Source organism: Nomascus leucogenys, chromosome 16 (assembly GCF_006542625.1).
Source record: "Nomascus leucogenys isolate Asia chromosome 16, Asia_NLE_v1, whole genome shotgun sequence".
Lineage (NCBI taxonomy): Eukaryota > Metazoa > Chordata > Mammalia > Primates > Hylobatidae > Nomascus > Nomascus leucogenys.
In genome coordinates, this window is record NC_044396.1 from 75,398,559 (window position 1) to 75,420,969 (window position 22,411).

The 22,411-nt window shown below is 38.1% G+C and overlaps 1 protein-coding gene across 1 annotated transcript in view; it reads right to left on the reverse strand.

Moving 5' to 3' along the window:
• ATAD2 (ATPase family AAA domain containing 2) overlaps nt 1-22,411 on the reverse strand; it is a 76,493-nt gene that overhangs the window by 33,286 nt on the left and 20,796 nt on the right. The window contains exons 3-13 of the mRNA XM_003256177.3: nt 19,013-19,062; nt 18,056-18,221; nt 17,622-17,724; nt 17,286-17,373; nt 16,235-16,414; nt 15,469-15,586; nt 6,563-6,670; nt 4,573-4,681; nt 4,228-4,343; nt 2,595-2,769; nt 1,419-1,507 (exon numbers count right to left, since the gene is read on the reverse strand). Coding sequence (XP_003256225.2) covers nt 1,419-1,507; nt 2,595-2,769; nt 4,228-4,343; nt 4,573-4,681; nt 6,563-6,670; nt 15,469-15,586; nt 16,235-16,414; nt 17,286-17,373; nt 17,622-17,724; nt 18,056-18,221; nt 19,013-19,062 — 1,302 coding nt within the window. The remainder of the gene's footprint in view (nt 1-1,418; nt 1,508-2,594; nt 2,770-4,227; nt 4,344-4,572; nt 4,682-6,562; nt 6,671-15,468; nt 15,587-16,234; nt 16,415-17,285; nt 17,374-17,621; nt 17,725-18,055; nt 18,222-19,012; nt 19,063-22,411) is intronic.

Here is a 22,411-nt window from a genome sequence, read left to right on the forward strand (position 1 = left end):
CAGTAAGTACTCAACTTACTTCATTATGAAGTGATGGAAATATTGTTAAATGTTTCTTCCTGTTAGCACAATGAATATAGTGTGACTGATGAAATGTGTCATATATAAAAAGTTTATCTGATTACTAATAGGACATGCAGAGACAAAACTACTTTTACCATGGTACTTAACATATATTTTAATTTACTCACAGCAACAAATAAAATTGTTTATCATCAAGTTTAAAAAGCCATTAGAATATAGCAAATCTTGTTAGATGTTAGAAAGGCCAAAACCCACCTATCAATCACACACTATATCTTATTCATCTACATTATCTACAATATAAAACAATACTACTAGCATATATGAAAGCATGAAAATATTTCCTTTAGGATATTCCAAATTAATCAATAAATTACACGTCATTCATGAAACCATTTAAAAAGAAGTTCTAAAAAACTAGAATGAATTGGGACTAAAAGTAATTTAGATTCAGGTTGGGACAGTAGCACTAGTAAAAGTGCTCCCTTGGATAAGCAACTAATCATGGGGGTTGAGGGTTCAATTTACACATCTTTAAAATGAGGAGATTGGTCTAGTATTAGAATCCTAAACTAATAGTAATGCCCTAAGTTAGATTTTATTTAGCGCAGGCAACGTCTTAAAAGCATCCAAATTAGCTGGCAAAATTTAAGATACTTAACAATTTGAACATAAAATCTGAGGGAAAAAAATCGATTTTTCAAGCCTGGGTAAGCTTCTGCACATCAGTAACAGGTCAGAGATAAAAGCAACTGGATATGCTCTTGTGATAGGACATTCAGCCACATTCCCCACCATAGCCCTACTCTTACTAGTGGCTTAACATTACTGACCCGCAGACATTTGTTTCTATCATGAGTTAAATCTTCTGTAACCAAGATTTTTAAACCATGCTTTACAACACACTGACAGTCGGAGCAGGTTTACCTTTTTTTTTTTTTTTGAGAGGGAGTCTCGCTCTGTCACCCAAGCTGGAGTGCAGTGGCATAATCTCAGCTCACTGCAACCTCCGCCTCCCGGGTTCAAATGATTCTCCTGCCTCAGCCTTCCATGGAGCTGGGATTATAGGTTTGCATCACCACACCCGGCTAATTTTTTTTTTTTTTTTTTTTTAGTAGAGACAGGATTTCACCATGTTGGCCAGGCTGGTCTCAAACTCTTGACCTCAAGTGATCTGCCTGCCTTGGCCTCCCAAAGTGCCAGGAATACAGGTATGAGCCACTGCACCCGTCCACATTTTTTATTTTTGTACTATATACTGGGGTTCTACTACCAAAAAAAAAGGAACTACTAGCTTATAAAGTTTATTTTACCATTTAACATTCTATCTCTCACACATCAATACCACTCAGGAAATAGGAAGAAATGTTGAAGTGCCATCAAGCAAGTTTTACCTGTGAATCTGATCTTGCCTGCTTGACCGTACTGGAGCCAGACCATCAATTTCATCAAAAAAAATAATTGATGGGCGCATCTGATAGGCCTAGAAAGTAGGTTGAGTGGTCATTTGTTAGCATAAACAGCCTCAAACACGTAGACTTAATATAAACCATTTTAATCAATTCTCATTCAAACATGCTTAACAGAATTTATAAAGCTGAATATATACTATTTCAATCGGTTTTTCTTCAAACTTGCTACCAGAATTTATTTATAATTTTTTTTTTTTTTTTTTGAGATGGAGTCTGTCACCCAGGCTGGAGTGCAGTGGTGTGATCTTGGCTCACTGCAACCTCTCCCTCCTGGGTTCAAGTGATTTTCCTGCCTCAGCCTCAATTTATTTATAATTTATAACTATTTATAATTTATAAATTTAAACATAAGTTCCAGTAACTGGGTTTTAAGAATTGAAACTAAATTATAATGACATATGGTTTAATTTTCAATTGCATTTTCGACTAGAAGTATTCAAAAGACATACTCCACTGGTTATATACCTTAGATTTCATACAGCTATCATTCCTGGACACGCAAGAATATCTACTGAACTATGGAAACAAGACAAAGAATAGAAGACAGTGACATAGTCTTCCTCCAAGTCAGGATGGGAAAACATTATTTAGCAAGATGCCACAGTTTTTATCCATTTCCATAAACATAAAAGTAAAAAAGAACCTCGGGAGAGTTCCAAAAAGAGATTTAAAAGCATTTGCAGCAATATGCCCCAGTAGATCAGAATGTATTATCTCACAATGTGCTGTCAATACAATCTGGGATATGAAAATGAAAGCTGCTCCAGGGCAGAACTAGTCTTCAACTCCCATACTGAGCCATAATTCACTACTACCGTCTCTCTAAATATGAGATTACCACTCTCTTCCTAGGCATGAGACCTAAGACTCCAAAGAACTAAGATCCAATTATTTCTTTCCCTTCTTACTATAAAATTATTCACTGTAGGTCAGTGTCATCTCGACATATAAAAGAAAATAATCTAGAAAGATTACATATTTAGTCTAATTCCTCTGGGTTTATTTAGAACACTGATTAAATGTAAGATTTATCTAATCCTCACAGACATCTGCCTAGATTACAGAACTATCCAGATATATAAAATGTTAATACCATACCTGATCAAATAGCAATCGTAGCTGTCTTTCAGATTCTCCTACCCATTTACTTAGGCAATCAGCACCTTTCCTCATGAAAAATGCTACTCTTTTATCCCCCTGACTGCACTCATTGGCAAGTGCTCTGGCAACCAGAGTCTTTCCAGTTCCAGGTGGCCCATAAAACAAACAACCTCTGAAAAACAATACATTAACATTTTAGTATTACATTTAAAAAGCAGACTTTTAAAACAAAAATTAGAAACCAATTTCATGATTCATTTAATTAGAAAATTAAAATGTGTAAGACAACTGAATTATGGTACAGTTTCACGCCACAAAGCACAACTTAAAACCTGGGAGTTAATACTGATACTGTAAAATTAATATTGAAACTGTAAATAAAACTCTATTTGAAACATTTAACAATTCATTCATCATATTATCTTATCTTGCATACGTAATCACATATCACAATCATATAATTCAATTTGTATGGGGGAAAACGTATGTTGTAAGGAAGAAGAAATGTGAAAGAAAATTCAAGAAATTTGTTTTTAATTTACTAAATTACTTTAACTAGGCATTTCCAACATTTCCTGTAAGAAGTAAACGTTATTTAATAACTTTCTGACTTATTTTTAGAGATGGGGTCTGTCAGCTAGGCTGGAGTGCAGTGGCATGATCATGGCTCACTGCAACCTCAAACTCCTGAGCTAAAGCAATCTTCCTGTCTTAGTCTCCCAAGTCACTGGAATCACAGGTGTGAGCCACCACGCCTGGCACTTTCTTTCTTTCTTTTTTTCTTTTGAGACAGAGTCTTGCTGTGTCGCCCAGGCTGGAGTACGGTGGTGCGATCTCGGCTCACTGCAACCTCTGCATCCCAGGTTCAAGCAATTCTCCTGCCTCAGCCTCCCAAGTAGCTGGGACAACAGGTGCCTGCCACCATGCCCAGCTAATTTTTTTGGGTATTTTTAGTAAAGACAGGGTTTCACCATGTTGGCCAGGCTGGTCTTGAACTCCGGACCTTGTGATCCACCTACCTCGACCTTCCAAAGTGCTGGGATTACAGGCAAAAGCCACCGTGCCTGGCCACTTTCTAATTTTTTAAATTACAAAATTTAATTTAAAACCCACCAGTGTTTACCTGTGATTGATATATGGTACATACTTTTTTTTTTTTTTTTTTTTTGGAGATGGTGTCTCGCTCTGTCGCCCAGGCTGGAATGCAGTGGCACAAGCTCAGCTCACTGCAACTTACGCCTCCCGGGTTCAAGCAATTCTGCCTCAGCGCACGCTGCCAGGCCTGGCTAATTTTTTGTATTTTAGTAGAGATGGGGTTTCACCACGTTGCCCAGGCTGGTCTGGAACTCCTGAGCTCAGGTAATCCACCCGTCTTGGCCTCCCAAAGTGCTGAGATTACAGGCATGAGCCACTACGCCCGGCCCGGTATATTACTTTTATGATGGGGGGAAGCTTACTAATTTTTGAAAGTTTATTTAAATTATTGCTTCTAAAAAGGTGATTCAGAGAGAAAAGCTGTATAATGAAAAGGGAAAAATCGCTTAAAAATGGGTTAATAAGCAAGGTATAAGAACTACAAGAAGCAAGAATAACAGATTTTCAGCTAAAATTAAAAATATAATTAAATTACCTTGGGGGTTGAATTTTAAATTTTTCAAAGACTTCTGGATAAAGTAATGGAAACACCACCATCTCTTTTAGAGCTGCTATATGATTAGACAGGCCACCAACACTATCGAATCGTACCTGGTAATGGAAGCGAACATGTACATTTTTAGATTTGCAGTCCAGATTAAAATGTCACCCACACCATACACAGTCAATGAAGTAATAATATCTTAATTGTGACCTGAAGATTAACAAAAAATGTCTGTAAAGGTTAGAGTTTTGACTAAAAAGAAAAATCATTGGTTCCTTTTTTTAACTTTAAAAGCACATTATAGTTCAAGCGTATGTTTCAAAACAGAGTACTCACTGAAGAATCTAGTTGCATTGGATCAACATCGGCAAGGCTTGCTCCAATTTTCATTCGATCTTTATAAATGCCTTTTAATTCATCTTTCCGAAAATTTAGTGGGAGGCACCTATTTAAAAAGATTTTTTAAAACCACACAAACCCATCAACTCACCCTTCTTTCCAAATTCAATGTTTGAATATAAACATTTAAGTTAAAAAAAAAAATCTAATTCAACTGGAGCAATCTTAAGATATATATTTTAATTTCCTCATTTTCTGTAATAGGTCCAGAACTTAAGTGTTAGAAATATTTATATCTGAAGCTTTATTATGAAATTAAAGATATATAATCAAATAAAAATGCCAAGATGCCACAGGCACCGTAAAGTGATTCATGATGGTGGAATCAGACAGTACCAACCTACATTTTAATGGAGGTGTCTAACATAGACAGGGTATTTACCATTTGCCAGACACTGTTTTAGTTTTAGGTGCTTTACCTGGATTAAGTCAATAAATCCTCACAACAGTCTTATGAAGAAGGTATTATTATTTTCCCCATTTTAAAACAAAACCAAGACATAGAAAGATTAACTGATTTGTCCAAGATCACCCAACTGGTAAATGGCAGGGCCAGGAATCAAACACAAGTGGTCTGTCTCCAGACCTATAACAACTCTGCTATAATACCTCTCAGAAAAAATATTCGCCGTCTACCAGCATTTGGATCCAACATCAATCCTCTCAAGCAAGTTCCCTAACTACTTCCTTTTTTTGTTGTTTTGTTTTGTCTTTTGGGTTTTTTCTGAGACTGAGTCTCACTCTGTCGCCCAGGCTGGAGTGCAGTGGCGTGATCTCGGCTCGCTGCAATCTTCGCCTCCTGGGTTCAAGCGATTCTCCTGCCTCAGCCTCCTGAGTAGCTGGGATTACTGCTGTGCACCACCAACACCTGGCTAATTTTTGTACTTGTAGTCGAGATGGGGTTTCACCATGCTGGACAGGCTGGAAGTTCCCTAACTACTTTCAAAAATATTCAGAAATAGTTATGGCCAGGTGTGGTGGCTCATGCCTGTAATCCCAGCCGAGTCACTTGAGGTCAGGAGTTCGAGACCAGCTTAGCTTCTACTCCAGTCTGAGTGACATAGTGAGAACCTGTCTCTATTAAAAGAAAAAAAAAAAAAGAATCCAAGCACCTAAGCACTGCATTTTCACTTACTCAACCAGATCTGTAAAATGTAAATAATCCTTGCTCTATCTCCCTTAAATAATTATTGGGAAAATCAAATAAGCTAGTTACTATATGTGGACTTACACTACAAGGAGTTATAAAATGAGTAAAGCCTTCCGTTTTCCTTAAGAGTTCCTCAGAACTTATCATTATTACAAGCAAAAAAATAAATAAATAAATAAAATAAAATAAAAAATACATGAAATGAAAAGAAAAGGTTATTTCCTTTTCTGTTTGACCAGAACCACTGTGGGCCATATATAATGATTTGGCAAGTGGGCCAGGCATGGTGGCTCACAGCTGTAATTCCAAAGCTTTGGGAGGCTGAGACGGGTAGATAATTTGAGGCCAGTAGTTCGAGACTAACCTGGCTAACATGGAGAAACCTCATCTCTACTAAAACTACAAAAATGAGCCGAGTGTAGTGATGCACACCTATAACCCCAGCTACTCGGGAGGCTGAGGCAGGAGAGTCGTGTGAACCCAGGAGGTGGTGGTTGCAGTGGGCCAAGATCATGCCACTGTACTCCAGCCTGGGCAACAGAACCAAGCCCTGTCTCAAAAAAAAAAAAAAAGGCAAGAAATCAGTCATATGTTCTAACCTGTTATTCTGATTCAACTGTAGATAATTCTAACAAGACAGCATTCTAGTTTATACATTAACCTGTTGTGCAACTTTTTAATCAGCCAGCCTATACTTATACCCAAATTATTCTGTTTTCTTAGCAATTTTTAAAAAATGTATCTTCTAGTTTAAAAAGGCATCGATATGGCACTTACCTATTGATAGCCCTATTACGACTCCTTTTCCTCCGCCTCTCAAAGTGCTGTTCATCTTCAGAGGAGGAAGATGAAGTCGAGTCACTACTGTGGATTGCATGCCTTCGCCTAAAGTAAAAAACAAAATTGAAATCATGATAAGGGAGGGCAGGAAAAAGAAAAGGCATAAGAAAAGCATCAGAAATATCTAATGCTCCAAAAAGGTTTATCATAAAATTAATACATCTGCTGACCCACTGACATAAACTTTGTTGGTTGAATCTTTCAAACGGAATAAAAGACTTAAACTAAAGACTGTGGCAGAGCTGAATATCAAATGTTCATGAAGACAGGAGAAGGCAGGGTGACTTCTTAGTCTTGATATAAATCAGCTATTCTCGAAGAGAAAGGTGGGATTAAGAGGGTATTAGAATATTTGGGGCTGGGTGTGGTGGCTCACACCTGTAATCCTAACACTTTAGGAGACCGAGGGTGAAGGATCACTTGACAGGAGTTCAAGAACAACGTAGCGGGACCTTGTCTCAACTAAAAATCATTTGAGCAACTTGGCAAGATTTGGTCTCTACTAAAAATCAAAAAGCTTAGACAGGTATGATTGTAGCACATCTGTTGTCCCAGATACTCAGGAGGCTGAGGTGGGAGATTTGCTTGAGCCTGGGAGGATGAGGCTGTAGTGAGCCATCATTGCATCACTGCACTGCAGCCTGCTGGGTGACAAAGTAAGCCCCTGCCCCTATTTAAAAAAAAAAAAAAAAAGTATTTGGGACTGTAATTTGAAACTATTTTCAATATTACACTATACATAATATTCACATTTGGGAGGAAATCACCTACTTTAAAAAATCAAATAACTTTTTTTTGAGATGAAGTCTCACTCTATAGCCCAGGTTGGAGTGCAGTGGCGTGATCTCAGCTCACTGCAACCTCTGCCTTCTGGGTCCCAGTTGAGCAATTCTCCTGCCTCAGCCTCCCGAGCAACTGGGACTACAGGCACGCGCCATTGTGCCCAGCTAACTTTTTTTTTTGATAGAAATGGGGTTTCACCATGTTGGCCAGGCTGGTCTTGAATTCCTGACCTTGTGATCTGCCCGCCTCAGCCTCCCAAAGTGTTGGGATTAAGGTGTGAGCCATCACGCCCGGCCTAAAATATCAAACAATTTTAAAAGAAGGACATGAGATTTTATGTAAACAAAAGGGCAACAAGAAAGACTTTTTAAATGCTGGGAAACAGTGATGAGTAAGATGGCCTTTTATCAACAGTTTACCATCCACTGTAAATTCACAACTGTCACTTAACAGCTGTGTAAATGTGGATGAGTTACTCAACCCATAAGTTTTCTTACTCACAAAAAAGAAAAAAATACTATCAAATACTTAGGCTGGTTGGTAATATTAAATAAGATGCCAGGTATTACAAATATACAAGAAAATTTTTAATCACTTCTACCTTTGAATGGTTGCAAAAGACTCACAGAAAAAGTCTGGTTGGGAAGAACTTTAATTATTCTACTTGCTCAGGGTCTAGAACTTTTCTGAGTCAGAGTGCAATGATGGTAAGTAGGTATTTCCAGAAATATAAAAGGTTCACAATCTATTATCTGCATAATGTAGTTCCAGAAACGTATATCAAAAAAACTCTGAAAAGTTATTCCATTATTCACTTGCAGCAAATCATAACCTGACATAGTACAAGGCAATTTTTAGTTTCTATTTTGTCCCACTTACTATGATTATTCATATGTTTTACTACAGAATTATTAATTAATATATTTGACTACACAGTGCTGGCTTGGAGACCCTAGAGATGTTAATGTTGCCATACTACATATGTTGTGTGTTATCTGTAAATCCAGCCAAAAAGTCTGAATTCTGAAACACAAACAGTTTTCCAAGGGTTTTGGATAAGGGGTTGTAGAAACACAGAAATAAATGAGAAAATAATCTTTCACTCATCCACCTACCCAAATACACCCAAGACCATCTTTGTGATCAGCCTGAAACTAAAATTATTACATCCAGTACAAGTCTGCAATTTTATATGAAAAGCTAACTTATTCATTATTACCATGAATATTAGACTTTAATGTATTCACATAATTTTATGTGAACTCACTATGTAGTCACAGAATTCAGACTAACCTCCCAATTAATAAAAAAGACTAACATTAACTGACTGCTTTCTGTACCATGTGCTTGATATAGTATTTAATCTTAATTAAAATTTTGGAAAAGTGGATTATTAGTAGGCTCAATTTACAGTTAGGGCCAGTGTGGCTTCCAGGTTAAATAATTTACTCAAAATATCAGAATTAGTCATTGATGGTATCAGAATTCAAACCTATATGTTTATTCAAAAAATCTGCATTCTATACATTACTATACTGATGATTTCCAGTTTTTTATTTCATAAACCAATAAAGTTAAAAGCAAATAATAACACAACCTGTGGACCAACATGAAATTTCTGACATTCGATTTGCAAAATGGACATTATTTTTAAACATCAAAGTACAGTTATAATAGCAAATACATACAGCACTTAATGTATGGCAGACACTATTTTAAATGCTTTACATGTATTAACTCATCTAATTCTCACAATACTATGAGATAGGTTCTACCATCCTCACTTTACAGATAAAAAAAAAACTGAAACAGAGTTAAGTAACTTGCCAAAGGCCACCAATAACTAGCAGAGCTGAGCTCCAAGCCTAGACAGTCCTAGTCATGGGCCCAGGTTCTTAGCAATTACTCTATACTGTAGAAAGGTCATTATTTCAGTTTAAAAACATTGTAAACACTATTCCACAAGGTAGAGAAAGAGGGAATCCTCCCCAAATCATTCTATGAAGCCAGTATCACCCTAATACCAAAACTAGGAAAGGACATAACCAAAAAAGAAAACTACAGACCAACATCCCTGTGAACACAGATGCTAAAATCCTTAACAAAATACTAGCTAATCGAATCCAACAACATCAAAAAGATAATCTACTATGGTCAAGGGGGTTTCATACCAGGGATGCAGGGATGGTTTAACATACTCAAGTCAATAAATGTGATACACCACATAAACAGAATTAAAAACAAAAATCACATGATCATCTGAACAGATGCAGAAAAGGCATTCAACAAAATCCAGCATCCCTTTATGACTAAAGCTCTCAGCAAAGTCGACATACAAAGAACATACTTCAATGTAATAAAAGCCATCTATGACAAATCCATAGCCAACATAATACTAAATGGGGAAAGGTTAAAAGCATTCCCTCTGAGAACTGGAACTAGACAAGGATGCCCACTCTCACTACTTCTGTTCAACACAGTACTGGAAGTCCTAGCCACAGCAATCAGACAAGAGAAAAAAATACAAGGGTATCCAAATCAGTAAAAAGGAAGCCAAACTGTCTGTTTGCTGATTATATGATTGTGCACCTACAAAACCCCAAAGACTCCTGCAGAAAACTCCTAGAACTGACAAAATAATCCAGCAAAGTTTCAGGATACAAAATTAATGTACACAAATCAGCAGTAGGTCTACTATATACCAACAGTGGCCAAGCTAAGAATGAAATCAAGAACTCAACCCCCTTTACAACAGCTGCAAAATAAAATAAAATACTTAGGAATATACCTAACCAAAGAGGCAAAAGACCTCTACAAGGAAAACTACAAAACACTGCTGAAAGAAATAACAGATGACACAAACAAATGGAAGCACATCCCATGCTCATGGATGGGTAGAATGAATATTGTGAAAACGACCATATTGCCAAAAGCAATCTACAAATTCAACATAATTCCCATCAAAATACCAGCTATCATTCTTCACAGAACTAGAAAAAAAATCCTAAAATTCATATGGAACCAAAAAAGCCCACATAGCCAAAGCAAGTCTAAGCAAAAAGAACAAACCTGGAAGCATTACATTACCTGATTTCAAACTACGCTATAAGGCCATAGTCACCAAAACAGCACAGTACTAGTATAAAAACAGGCACATAGACAAATGGAACAGAAGAGAACTCAAATAAAATCAAATACTTACAGCCAACTGATCTTCAACAAAGAAAACAGAAACATAAAGTGGGGAAAGGACACCCTATTCATCAGATGGTGCTGGGATAATTGGGTAGCCACATATAGGAGAATGAAACTGGTTCCTCTTCTCTCACCTGATACAAAAATCAACTCAAGATAGATCGAGGACTTAAATCTAAGACCTGAAACTATATAAAAATTCTAGAAGATAACATCAGGAAGACCCTTCTAGACATTGGCTTAGGCAAGGGTTTCATAACCAAGAACCCAAAAGCAAAAACAATAAAAGCAAAGATAAACAGGTGGGACTTAATTAAACTAAAGAGCTTTTGAACAGCAAAAGGAAGAATCAGCAGAGTAAAAAGGCAGCCCACAGTATGGGAGAAAATCTTCACAATCTATACATCTGGCAAAAGACTAATATCTAGAATCTACAATGAACTCAAACAAATTAGCAAGAAAAAAACAATCCCATCAAAAAGTGGGCTATGGACATGAACAGACAATTCTAAAAAGAAGATATACAAATGGCCAACAAACATGAAAAAATGCTCAACATCACTAATGATCAGGGAAATGCAAATCAAAACCACAAATGTGATACCACCTTACCCCCGCAAAAATGGCTATAATCAAAAAATCAAAAAATAATAGATGTTGGTGTGTATATAGTGACCACTTCTACACTGCTGGTGGAAAAGTAAACTAGTACAACCACTATGGAAAACAGTGTGGAGATTCCTTAAAGAATTAAAAGTAGAACTACCACTTGATCCAGCAATCCCACTACTGGGTATCTACTCAGAGGAAAATAAGTCATTATACGAAAGATACTTCCACACGCATGTTTATAGCAGCACAATTCGCAATTGCAAAAATGTGGAACCAACCCAAATGCCCATCAATCGAGTGGACTACTACTCAGCCATCAAAAGGAATTAATTAATGGCATTTGCAACTACTTGGATGAGATTGGGGACTTACTCTAAGTGAAGTAACTCAGGAATGGAAAACCAAACATCATATGTTCCATGTGTTCTCACTAATAAGTGGGAGCTAAGCAATGAAGATGCAAAGGCATAAGAATGACACAATGAACTGTGGGAACTCACGGGGAAAGAGTGGGAAGGGAGTGAGGGATAAAAGACAACAAGTTGGGTTCAATGTATACTCCTTGGGTGATGGGTACACCAAAATCTCACAAATCACTACTGAAGAACTTACTCATGTAACCAAATACCACCTGCTCCCCAAAAACCTACGGAAATAAAAACTTAAAAAAAAAAGGAAAGAGGTGCTGAGGCAACCCTTGTATTTTTTTCTCTTGTCTGATTGCTGTGGCTAGGACTTCCAGTATTGTGTTGAACAGAAGTGGTGAGAGTGGGCATCCTTGTCTAGTTCCAGTTCTCAGAGGGAATGCTTTTAACCTTTCCCCATTTAGTATTATGTTGGCTGTGGATTTGTCATAGATGGCTTTTATTACATTGAAGTATGTTCTTTGTATGTCGACTTTGCTGAGAGCTTTAATCATAATCCATTTTCATAGGAAAATGTTTCCTAAATTTGAAAAACAAAAACCAAAAATAAAATAAAATAAAAAACATTTTAAACACACATATCTGTCTACATGTGCTCATCCCCCAATCTCCATTTTACTGAAAGCCAATTAAAAATCTGACACCCACAAACACTGGACCAGCATTTTGAATCTAACCAAGAACTCGGCCGGGTGCGGTGGCTCACGCCTGTAATCCCAGCACTTTGGGAGGCCAAGGCGGGTGGATCACGAGGTCAGGAGATCGAGACCATCCTGGCTAACACAGTGAAACCCCGTCTCTACTAAAAATACAAAAAATTAGTCGGGTGTCGTGGCAGGTGCCTGTAGTCCCAGCTACTCAGGAAGCTGAGGCAGGAGAATGGCATGAACCCAGGAGACAGAGCTTGCAGTGAGCAGAGATTGCACCACTGCACTCCAGCCTGGGCAACAGAGTGAGACTCCGTATCAAAAAAAAAAAAGAATCTAACCAAGAACTTCAACTTCTTGCCAGTTCTAGTTCTTTGACAAAAGATAAAGAATATACTGAAATACTAGTGATGCAATTGTGCTATTACGTTACCTTATTCAAAGGTAACATTACCTATAAAAAAAAAAAATTAGCCAGGCATGATGGCACAGGCCTGTAATCCCGCTATTCAGGAGGCTGCGGCAGGAGAATAACTTGAAAACGGGAGACAGCAGTTGCAGTGAGCTAAGACTACGCCACTGCACTCCAGCCTGGCAACAGGCGAGACTCTGTCTCAAAAAAACAAAAAAAATCAGGAAAAAAAAAAAAAACACCCCAAATAATTAGAGGAGAAAAAAAATCCTGTAACAAGGAGCTACTCAACGATGTGAGGCATTTTCCACAGGAGAAGACTAGACACTGTGAACCAAATATGGAAACTCACAAACATCAAAGAGATTAAAAAAAAAAAAAAAAAACCTACCCTCTGCAAGATACATACATTGTAGGTGGTAACTGTAGAGTTAGTCAACCAACAAATATGTTACTTCCAGAAGCATACATTCATTAAAGATGGGAGAAGAGGCCAGGAGTGGTGGCTCACGCCTGCAATCCCAGCACTTGGGAAGCCAAGGCGGGTGGATCACCTGAGGTCAGGAATTTGAGACCAGCCTGGCCAATAATGGTGAAACCCCGTCTCTACTAAAAATACAAAAAAATTAGCCGGGCGTGGTGGCAGCTGCCTGTAATCCCAACTACTTGGGAGGCTGCAGCAGGAGAATTGCTTGAATCCAGGAGGCGGAGGTTGCAGTGAGCTGAGATCGCACCACTGCACTCCAGCCTGGGCGAGAGAGTGAGATAACCAAACCAAACCAAACCAACCAAACCAAACCAAATCAAACCAAACCAAACCAAGCCAACCAAACCAAACCAAAACAGGAGAAGAAATAAAATCCCAAAGTAGCTGCCACCCTCTTAGTATTGCTGGATCAAACAGAGATCCACCCCTTGAGTTAGGTAACCATAACAGTGCCTTGGTCCTGTGCCTGGTGGTGGTGGGGATTCTAGGGAACACTACCTTCCTCTCCTTTTCTGAAGATCATTACATTTCACCACCAAAATAGAGGTCTTTACATTCTAACGGGCCTGTGAGAATACTGACGTGCAGCCTCCTTTCAAGTGCAATAATCTTGAGAAGCCCTGAGAGACTGAGTTTGTCTTCCTGATCGTCCATCCTTCTGGACCCTGGTCATGTGAAATAGGATGATGAAATAAGAAATCTAGATGTACACTTGTGATTCTTACAAGGAAATGAAAAGACCTAGGGACACAAATAGTATTTTTTATTTTTCCTAAAAGAAATTAACCTTCAGCACTTATAAAGGTGCTGCCTTCCATGACCAAAACATGATCAGATGGTCTGTTTCTAGGAGAAAACTTCCAAGAACTGTTCAAATTGAAATATCCTAAGGCTTCGGTCTTACTTCTGAGAAAATTCTAATATTAAGGGAAAAAAGTACCATTTCCCATACAAATAAAATTTTTTTCGGCTGGGCGCGGTGGCTCACGCTTGTAATCCCAGCACTTTGGGAGGCCGAGGCGGGCGGATCACGAGGTCAGGAAATCGAGACCACAGTGAAACCCCGTCTCTACTAAAAATACAAAAAAAAAAAAATTAGCCGGACGTGGTGGCGGGTGCCTGTAGTCCCAGCTACTCGGAGAGGCTGAGGCAGGAGAATGGCGTGAACCTGGGTGGCGGAGCTTGCAGTGAGCCGAGACTGCGCCACTGCACTCCAGCCTGGGCGACAGAGCGAGACTCCGTCTCAACAAAAAAAAAAACAAAAAACAATTTTTTTCCTGGTTTCCTAGTCTTCTCTCTCATTCATGAACTACCAAAATGATTATTCCAATGCACTGATGAGGAAGTATCAACAATTATCTCTTTGACGGGGTGTGGTGCCTCACACCTGTAATCCCAGCACTTTGGGAAGCTGAGGCGGGTGGATTACTTGAGGTCAAGAGTTTGAGACCAGCCTGGCCAACATGGTGAAAACCCGTCTCTACTAAAAATACAAAAATCAGCTGGGTGTAGTGGCAGGGACCTGTAGTCCCAGCTACTTGGGAGGCTGAAGCAGGAGAATCACTTGAACCCAGGAGGCAGAGGTTGCAGTAAGCGGAGATCGTGCCACTGCACTCCGGCCTGGGGAACACAGCAAGACTCCGTTCCGCCCCTGCCCCCCCAAAAATAAATAAATAAAATAAAAATAAAAGAATTATCTCTTTGGACTTAAATTTGACCAACATGCAACAACTGTTGGGATGTAGAAGGAAAAGAAATCCACAAATATTGAATAGTCGAAGAAAAATGTTTCCTACAACAGAAGAGGAACAAATTATAAAACAGATCCAGAAAAAGATAACCAGAGTCATGAAAGGTCTAGAGGCCATGTAGCTTAGAACATCTGACATGGCAGGAAAATGCATCTGTGACAGTATGCAAAGACTAAACCTATATTCTAACTTAATGTGAAGATTAAATGAAACCTTTTATGTAAAATGCTCAACACAGAGCCAGGACTACAGTAAACCCTGAGTCTAAGGTTGCTCTATTATTAAAGTGTGGAAAAATGGAATAAACTACCTTACTACGGTAGTTACTAACACTTCCTATTAGTGGAAGCAAAAGCAAAAACTAGTCAGTGGTACTGGGGATTAGACTACTAAAGGCATAGAAACTAAGCTCTCCCAAATACACAATTCTAGAATTTTATCCTAATACACCCAATCCTGAAAGTCTAGAGTCCAGCCCCAACAGCAAAACAATTATGTTGTCATAAATCAATCACTATATCAGAATCAAACCTGTTCATTCGTTTACAGTAGGGACTTCTTGGTCCTGCGGAAGATAATCGGTATCTTGGTCTTGCAGGAGAAGCTGGGCCACTATAAAATATATTGGGCTTTCTCTGGTGACGAGGTTCTAAAAAAAAGAAATATATATATATATATATATATATATATGTGTATATATATGGCATATAAATACGTATGAAGATAATTTTGCTCTTCATCTATACTTACAAAGGTGCTTATTGCCTTCCATGAAGTACTAGTAAATATCCACTACGGAATATTTTGCTGTTCATATTTTAAGTCATTTATGTCCAGAGGGTTGCAGCTGATAACATGTATAGCACAGATACCAACCAACCAAAACACACACAGGCCATAAACAACCATTGTGACTGTAGAGATGTGTAACAGGTGATTATCAGCCTTGTATGTTAATGCTCACAAGTACTGTGGTATAATATTAACATAAATCAAAAGAAGTCCTATCTCTATACAAACTGACAAAATAAATTAAGTAGAAAGCTGTGCAATCTAAAATAAAGACAGATATAAAATTCAAAAATAGCCCAATTATTTGCTTTGGTCAAGGCTAACATTTAACTTTCTTCAGAGAAATTATTTGTTACAAACTTACGATAGGTAAAGACAACAGTAATGAGTATTCAACAAAATGAAAATATAAAACATACCAAAAACACAAGAATAACAGAGGGGAAACGGCAAATATAAAGCTAATATAATTACATCTCCTGGAAAGAGTATGTATAGCACTTACTTTCCAATGGAGCCTGATAGTAAACAGTAGCTTTTCTCTGTCTAAGATAATATCGCTTCTGATTATCTTCTTCTCCATCTTCTTCATCTTCATCATCTTCATCATCATCATCATCTTCTTCATCATCTTCATCTTCACCATCATCTTCATGTTCTTGGTCTTCACCCTCTTCAGATGACTCTACAATTAAGAGATACTTACTTCCAGAAGGATACTCAGCAAAATGTTAACAATTTTTAACATAGGTGAGTTGGGAGAGAAAGATCCACCCTTTTAAAACTTATCTACTCCTAAAAAAAAAAAAAAAAACAAAAAACAAAAAACCTTATCTACTTCTGGATTGTTCATGGGAAGAACTTGTAATTCTTTTCCAACATTAAAAAACTGTAGAAAAACGAGAGGAAGGAAAAAAGGAAGCAGAGAAATAAGTTTGAAGGCTACGTTAAGCAAGTACCAAACTAAAATGTATAGTCTTTCTATGAATTTCATTAATGTAGGTAACTAAAGTTTCCAAGTTAACATAACTTTTTGACAAGTTTTCAAATTTCCTCATTAAGCTTTTGCTTTCTAAACTTAAGTGTGACATCTCACCCAGCCCATCTGGCTGTCATGGAGTTACATGCTGCATAACTCAATCTACTTAGATTATGGCAAAACATGCTCACCAAACATTTAAAATGCATTTCAGAAAACTGATTTTCACTTAAGATAAGTTCTAATAGATTATGGTAATAAGTCCTAAATGGAAAAGCAAAACATAATTTTAATCACCTTTAAACTAAAAAAGAGATATACAGTGTGTTGTCCATAGCGGATGTATTACATAAGCAGACCAATATTATTGGCTTTAGATTGTTGATTTCAGTTACTTTCCCAAACAAAACATACTATCCTTTTAAGCTCTCCCCTGTCCCCACTTTTAAGTTACCAATCCTCTGATCTCTCACAAACTACCATAAATATCACACCTTCTAAATAAAAAGGCTATTTTCTACTAAATAAAAAGTTCTTAAATTCAATCCCAGAAGACAGAACAAGAGAAGAGACTAACCCACACTGCCTTCTTGATTATCAGTTGTTTCTTCATCAGTTCTTTGAATATCTTTCTGTTTTCCTCTTGTGTACATATTAAGATTGCTCTAAAAATGTTTAAATAAAAGCCATTAACATTTGGAATCTATTTATTGAAAAAATTAAGTTGGATCCTCCAATCTTGTTTAAAATGAAGATATTTATAGCCATAAACTCTTACATTTCCAGCAGTAACTAATGACTGATCAAATAAATGCTGGAAAAAGTGGTGTTTAACCAAAAATGGATTAGGTACTACAAAAAAAATTAAACTGGATATTATTAAATCATTCCCTTAATGGAAGAATATATTTACTTCTTCTGTTTCATTAAACACTCCCAAGTCTTCAAGTTCTCTCATTCGCTGTCTACGCATCTTCTTCATGTCATCCATTTTTTGAAGTACAGCTTCAGCAGTGCTTTAAAAAAAAGATATAAATATAAGTGAAAATTGTAAAAGAGTAGCAGAATTTTAAAAACTTTATTTTTCTTCCATTGCAATCTTTTGGCACTAGGGTTTTAAATATTTTTATAAGAAGCATTGATTCACTTGTATAAAAATATTTTAAAATTTCTTTCCAAGAATAGAGACATATACAGAATTGTCACAAAGATCTCTGATAATCATTCTCCTCTATGCTTTATGTAGTAGAATGCATTAAATGTTTGGGCTGGTTGAAATCCATGATTCTTCCCCAGCAAAATGTCTCTGACAGATAAATCATCTTGATCTAAGGAATTTTTACTTACTTAGTTATAAGTTTGTCAAACAGCATGGACTGGTTTACACCACTATAACGACTTCTAATCCTACAACTTCGACGCACTTCAACATCACCATTATCTTCATGTAAGTGTTCTGTACTTTGAACGATGTTTCTAGCCCTCAATGACCGAGTAACTGGAATCACTTTGTCTTCACAAATGCATACATAAAAATAAATAGAAACATTTTAAGTAATAGTATTTATAAAACAATTCTAAAATGAACAATTGAAAAGCAATACTTTCATGTAACAAAATTACAATATCTTAAACTTAGCTTTCTTAAAAACATTAGAAAACAAAAATAAAGTTAAAACATATACCTACCATAAGATGGAGCCCACCTACTCCCAGAAGAGGAAAGATATGTAATACAAAGACTTGTACATGAATGTTCAAATCAGCTTTGTGATAACCCCAAACGAGAAACAACCCAAGTCCACCAAAAGGTGAAGAGATAAATTGTGGTATATCCATATAATGGAATACTACTCAGCAACAAAGTGACCACATGGATTCTCAAAGCAATTATGATGAGTGCAAGAAGCCAAACAAAGAATAAATACTGTATGATTCCATTTATATAAAACTCTAGATAATACAAACGAAGCTATAATAACAGAGAACAGATTCTAAAATGAATGGTCACGGCTATGTTCCAATGAAATTATTTGCTCAGGAATCTGGTGGGGAGTAGTGTCAAAGAGTGAGGAGAGAAGCTAGAAGAGCCAGGAGGAATTACAAAAGGGCCTGGGGAAGTTTTTGGGGGTAATAATTACCTTCACTATCTTGTGGTGATGGCTTCATGGCATATACTTATGTTAAAACCTAACAAATTATACACTTTAAACATGTAAAATTTATTGTATGTACCTCAAGAAACCTGTAAACAGAATATTAATTACACATTTTAAGATTTGAAATGCCTTTAACAGTACTTACCTTCTCTGCGCTCTTCTTTTTTTTTATCAGCCTGCTGTCTGGCCAACTGCCTATATTTTAAAAAATTAGATTAATTCAAAATAATTGACATAACTTTATTTTTATTTATTTAGATGGGATCGCACTCTGTCGTCCAACAGGAGTGCAGTGGCACAATCATGACTCACTACAGCCTCAAACTGCTGGGCTCAAGCAATACCTCCCACCTCAGCCTCCCCAGAAGGTAGAACTACACACCTCACTACATCCAGCTAACTTTTAACATTTTTTGTAGAGATGAGCGGGGGGTCTTGCTTTTTTGTCCAGGTTGGTCTTGAACTCCTGGCCTCAAGCAGTTCTCCCACCTTAGCCTCCCAAAGTGCTAGGATTATAGGCATGAGCCACCATACCTGGCTATAACTGACATAACTGTATTTCTTATATTCCATAATACTACAAACAAGACAAAAAGTTAAATCAGCCTGGAGAACAAATACTAAGATACCTAAAAACTTAAAATATACTGAAAAAAATAGGCCAGGCACAGTAGTTTACACCTGCCGAGACTGGCGGATCACGAGGTCAGGAAATCGAGACCATCTTGGCTAACAGGGTGAAACCCCGTCTCTACTAAAAATACAAAAAAATTAGCCGGGCATGGTGGCGGGCGCCTGTAGTCCCAGCTACTCAGGAGGCTGAGGCAGGAGAATGGCGTGAACCCAGGAGGCAGAGCTTGCAGTGAGCCGAGATTGCGCCACTACACTCCAGCCTGGGCGACAGAGTGACACCCCACCTCAAAAAAAAAAAAAAAATCTACTAAGCAAAACAGTATGTGCCATTAATTTGTTTTTAGTGACTCAATATTCCATCCTTAGGCTGCATTTGTTAATCAAGCTATGTATCATGCTATTTGCAAGTGGGCTGGTTTATATGTGGAATTTCAAATATTACAACTTAAAATAAAACCATCTTTCCCGGATGAGTTAACTTATATATTCTCATTAACAAAGTAAGTCATCATTAATTCCTCATCTCTCTTGGAAGACAGGTAAGAATTAAGAAGAAAATAAAAACTTTTGGCTGGGCACAGTGGCTCATGCCTGTAATCCCAGCACTTTGGGAGGCCAAGAGTTCAAGACCAGCCTGGCCAACATGGTGAAACCCCATCTCTACTAGAAAAAAAAAAAACAAAAACCAAAACCAGTCAGGTGCCTGCTGTAGTCCCACCTCCTCAAGAGCTGAGGCAGGAGAATCACCTGAACCTGGGAGGCAGTGGCTGCAGTGAGCTGAGATTGTACCACTACATTCCAGCCTGGGTGACAGAGCACGGGGTCCATCTCAAAAACAAACAAACAAACTTGAGTAGTCCACCTACAGGTAAAGGCTTAGTTTCTTCAAAGGCTCACAGACTTTTCTCATGAAGGAGCTCCTCCCTTCATACCATGTAGGTCTATACATTTTATAACCAGGCCCCTTTCAGATGCTAGAAAAAGAATGATTAAAGCACTATTTTTCTGAACCACCCACCCCTGCTGCCTCCTTTTTGCCTGCAGGAGGAAAGCAACCTTCCAAGGGTTGGTAAACTTTTCCTTCAATTGCTATGCACTAAATATTTTAAGCCTGTAAGCCATACAGTCTTCTCTGTCACAGCTACCTAACATTACAGGGTGAAAGGAGCCACATACAAAATGAATGGGCATGGCAGTGTTCCAAGGAAACTATTTACAAAAATATGCAGCTGGACTTTGTCAACCGCTGCAAATCTGATGAAAGCTACGGTATACACAAGTTTAAACATTACTTCAGAGGTTTTGCATACCCTCTGCGAAGACTATACATAATCACTGGACTCCAGTTAAGAACCGCAGGATTATGGGCTGGGCGCGGTGGCTCACGCCTGTAATCCCAGCACTTTGGGAGGCCGAGGCGGGTGGATCACGAGGTCAGGAGATCGAGACCATCCTGGCCAATATGGTGAAACCCCGTCTCTACTAAAAATACAAAAAATTAGCCGGGCGCGGTGGCGGGCGCCTATAGTCCCAGCCACTCGGGAGGCTGACGCAGGAGAATGGCGTGAACCCAGGAGGCAGAGCTTGCAGTGAGCCGAGATAGTGCCACTGCAGTCTGGCCTGGGCGGAAGAGCGAGACTCCGTCTCAAAAAAAAAAAAAAAAAAATAAATAAATAAATAAAAAGAACCCCAGGATCAAGTAAGTAAGTATGTAGATCCTGCCCTCATGACACAGTTACTCTTATCTTTCTGTCTTTTTCTAACAATCTTGATCCTCTGGTCTTTGAGCCTCAAGTAGATTGAAAACAGAGTAAAAAAAAGAATGGAAAGGAAGGAAATAAAGAGATTTCTATAGTCAGGCATGCTGACAACAGTGAAAAAGAAACAGGAAAAGTATATGAAAAAGGACTCAGAAATACTGTAGGCTCTTTTATATATGCCTTATGCAAACAGATACTGATGTTACCATTATGTAAAATAATCATCACTATTTGTAATAATGACCTGAATATAGGGAGAGGATTTTTGTACAGGAAATCTTCTTGACAGAAGACATACAAATGGCCAATAAGCACATAAAATGATGCTCAACATTATTAGCCATCAGGGAAAGGTAAATCAGAACCACAGTGAGATACTTCACACCTGTTAAAATGGAGAATACCAAAAAGGCAGACTATGACAAGTGTTGGTGAGGATGTAGAGACCCTTATACGTTGGTGGTAGGAATGTAAAATGCTGCAAATGTTTTGGAAAAGTATGCTACTTCCTCAAAATGTTAGTGTTACTATTTGACTCAGCAATTCCACTCCCAGGTGTATACCCAAAAGGATTGACACCTACACCTTCACATAAAAATGTGTATACCTACATTCATATTATTATTCATAATGGCCAAATAGTAGACAATCCAAAGGCTCACCAACCAATGAATGAATAAACAAAACATGGTATATCAATACAATTGACTCTTATTCAATAATAAGAAGTACTGAGCTGGCCACGGTGGCTCACGCCTGTAATTCCAGCATTTCGGGAGGTCAAGACGGGTGAATCACCTGAGGTCAGGAGTTCAAGACCAGCCTGGCCAACATGGTGAAACTCCGTATCTACTAAAAATACAAAAATTCGTGGCTGGGTGCAGTGGCTCATGCCTGTAATCCCAGCACTTTGGGAGGCTCAGGCGGGTGGATCACAAGGTCAAGAGTTCAAGACCAGCCTGGCCAAGATGGTGAAACGCTGTCTCTACTAATAATACAAAAATTGGCCAGGCGTGGTGGCGGGCATCTGTAATCCCAGCTACTCGGGAGGCTGAGGCAGAGAACTGCTTGAACCTGGGAGGCGGAGGTGGCAGTGAGCCGAAATTGAGCCACTGCATTCCAGCCTGGGCGACAGTGCAAGACTCTATCTC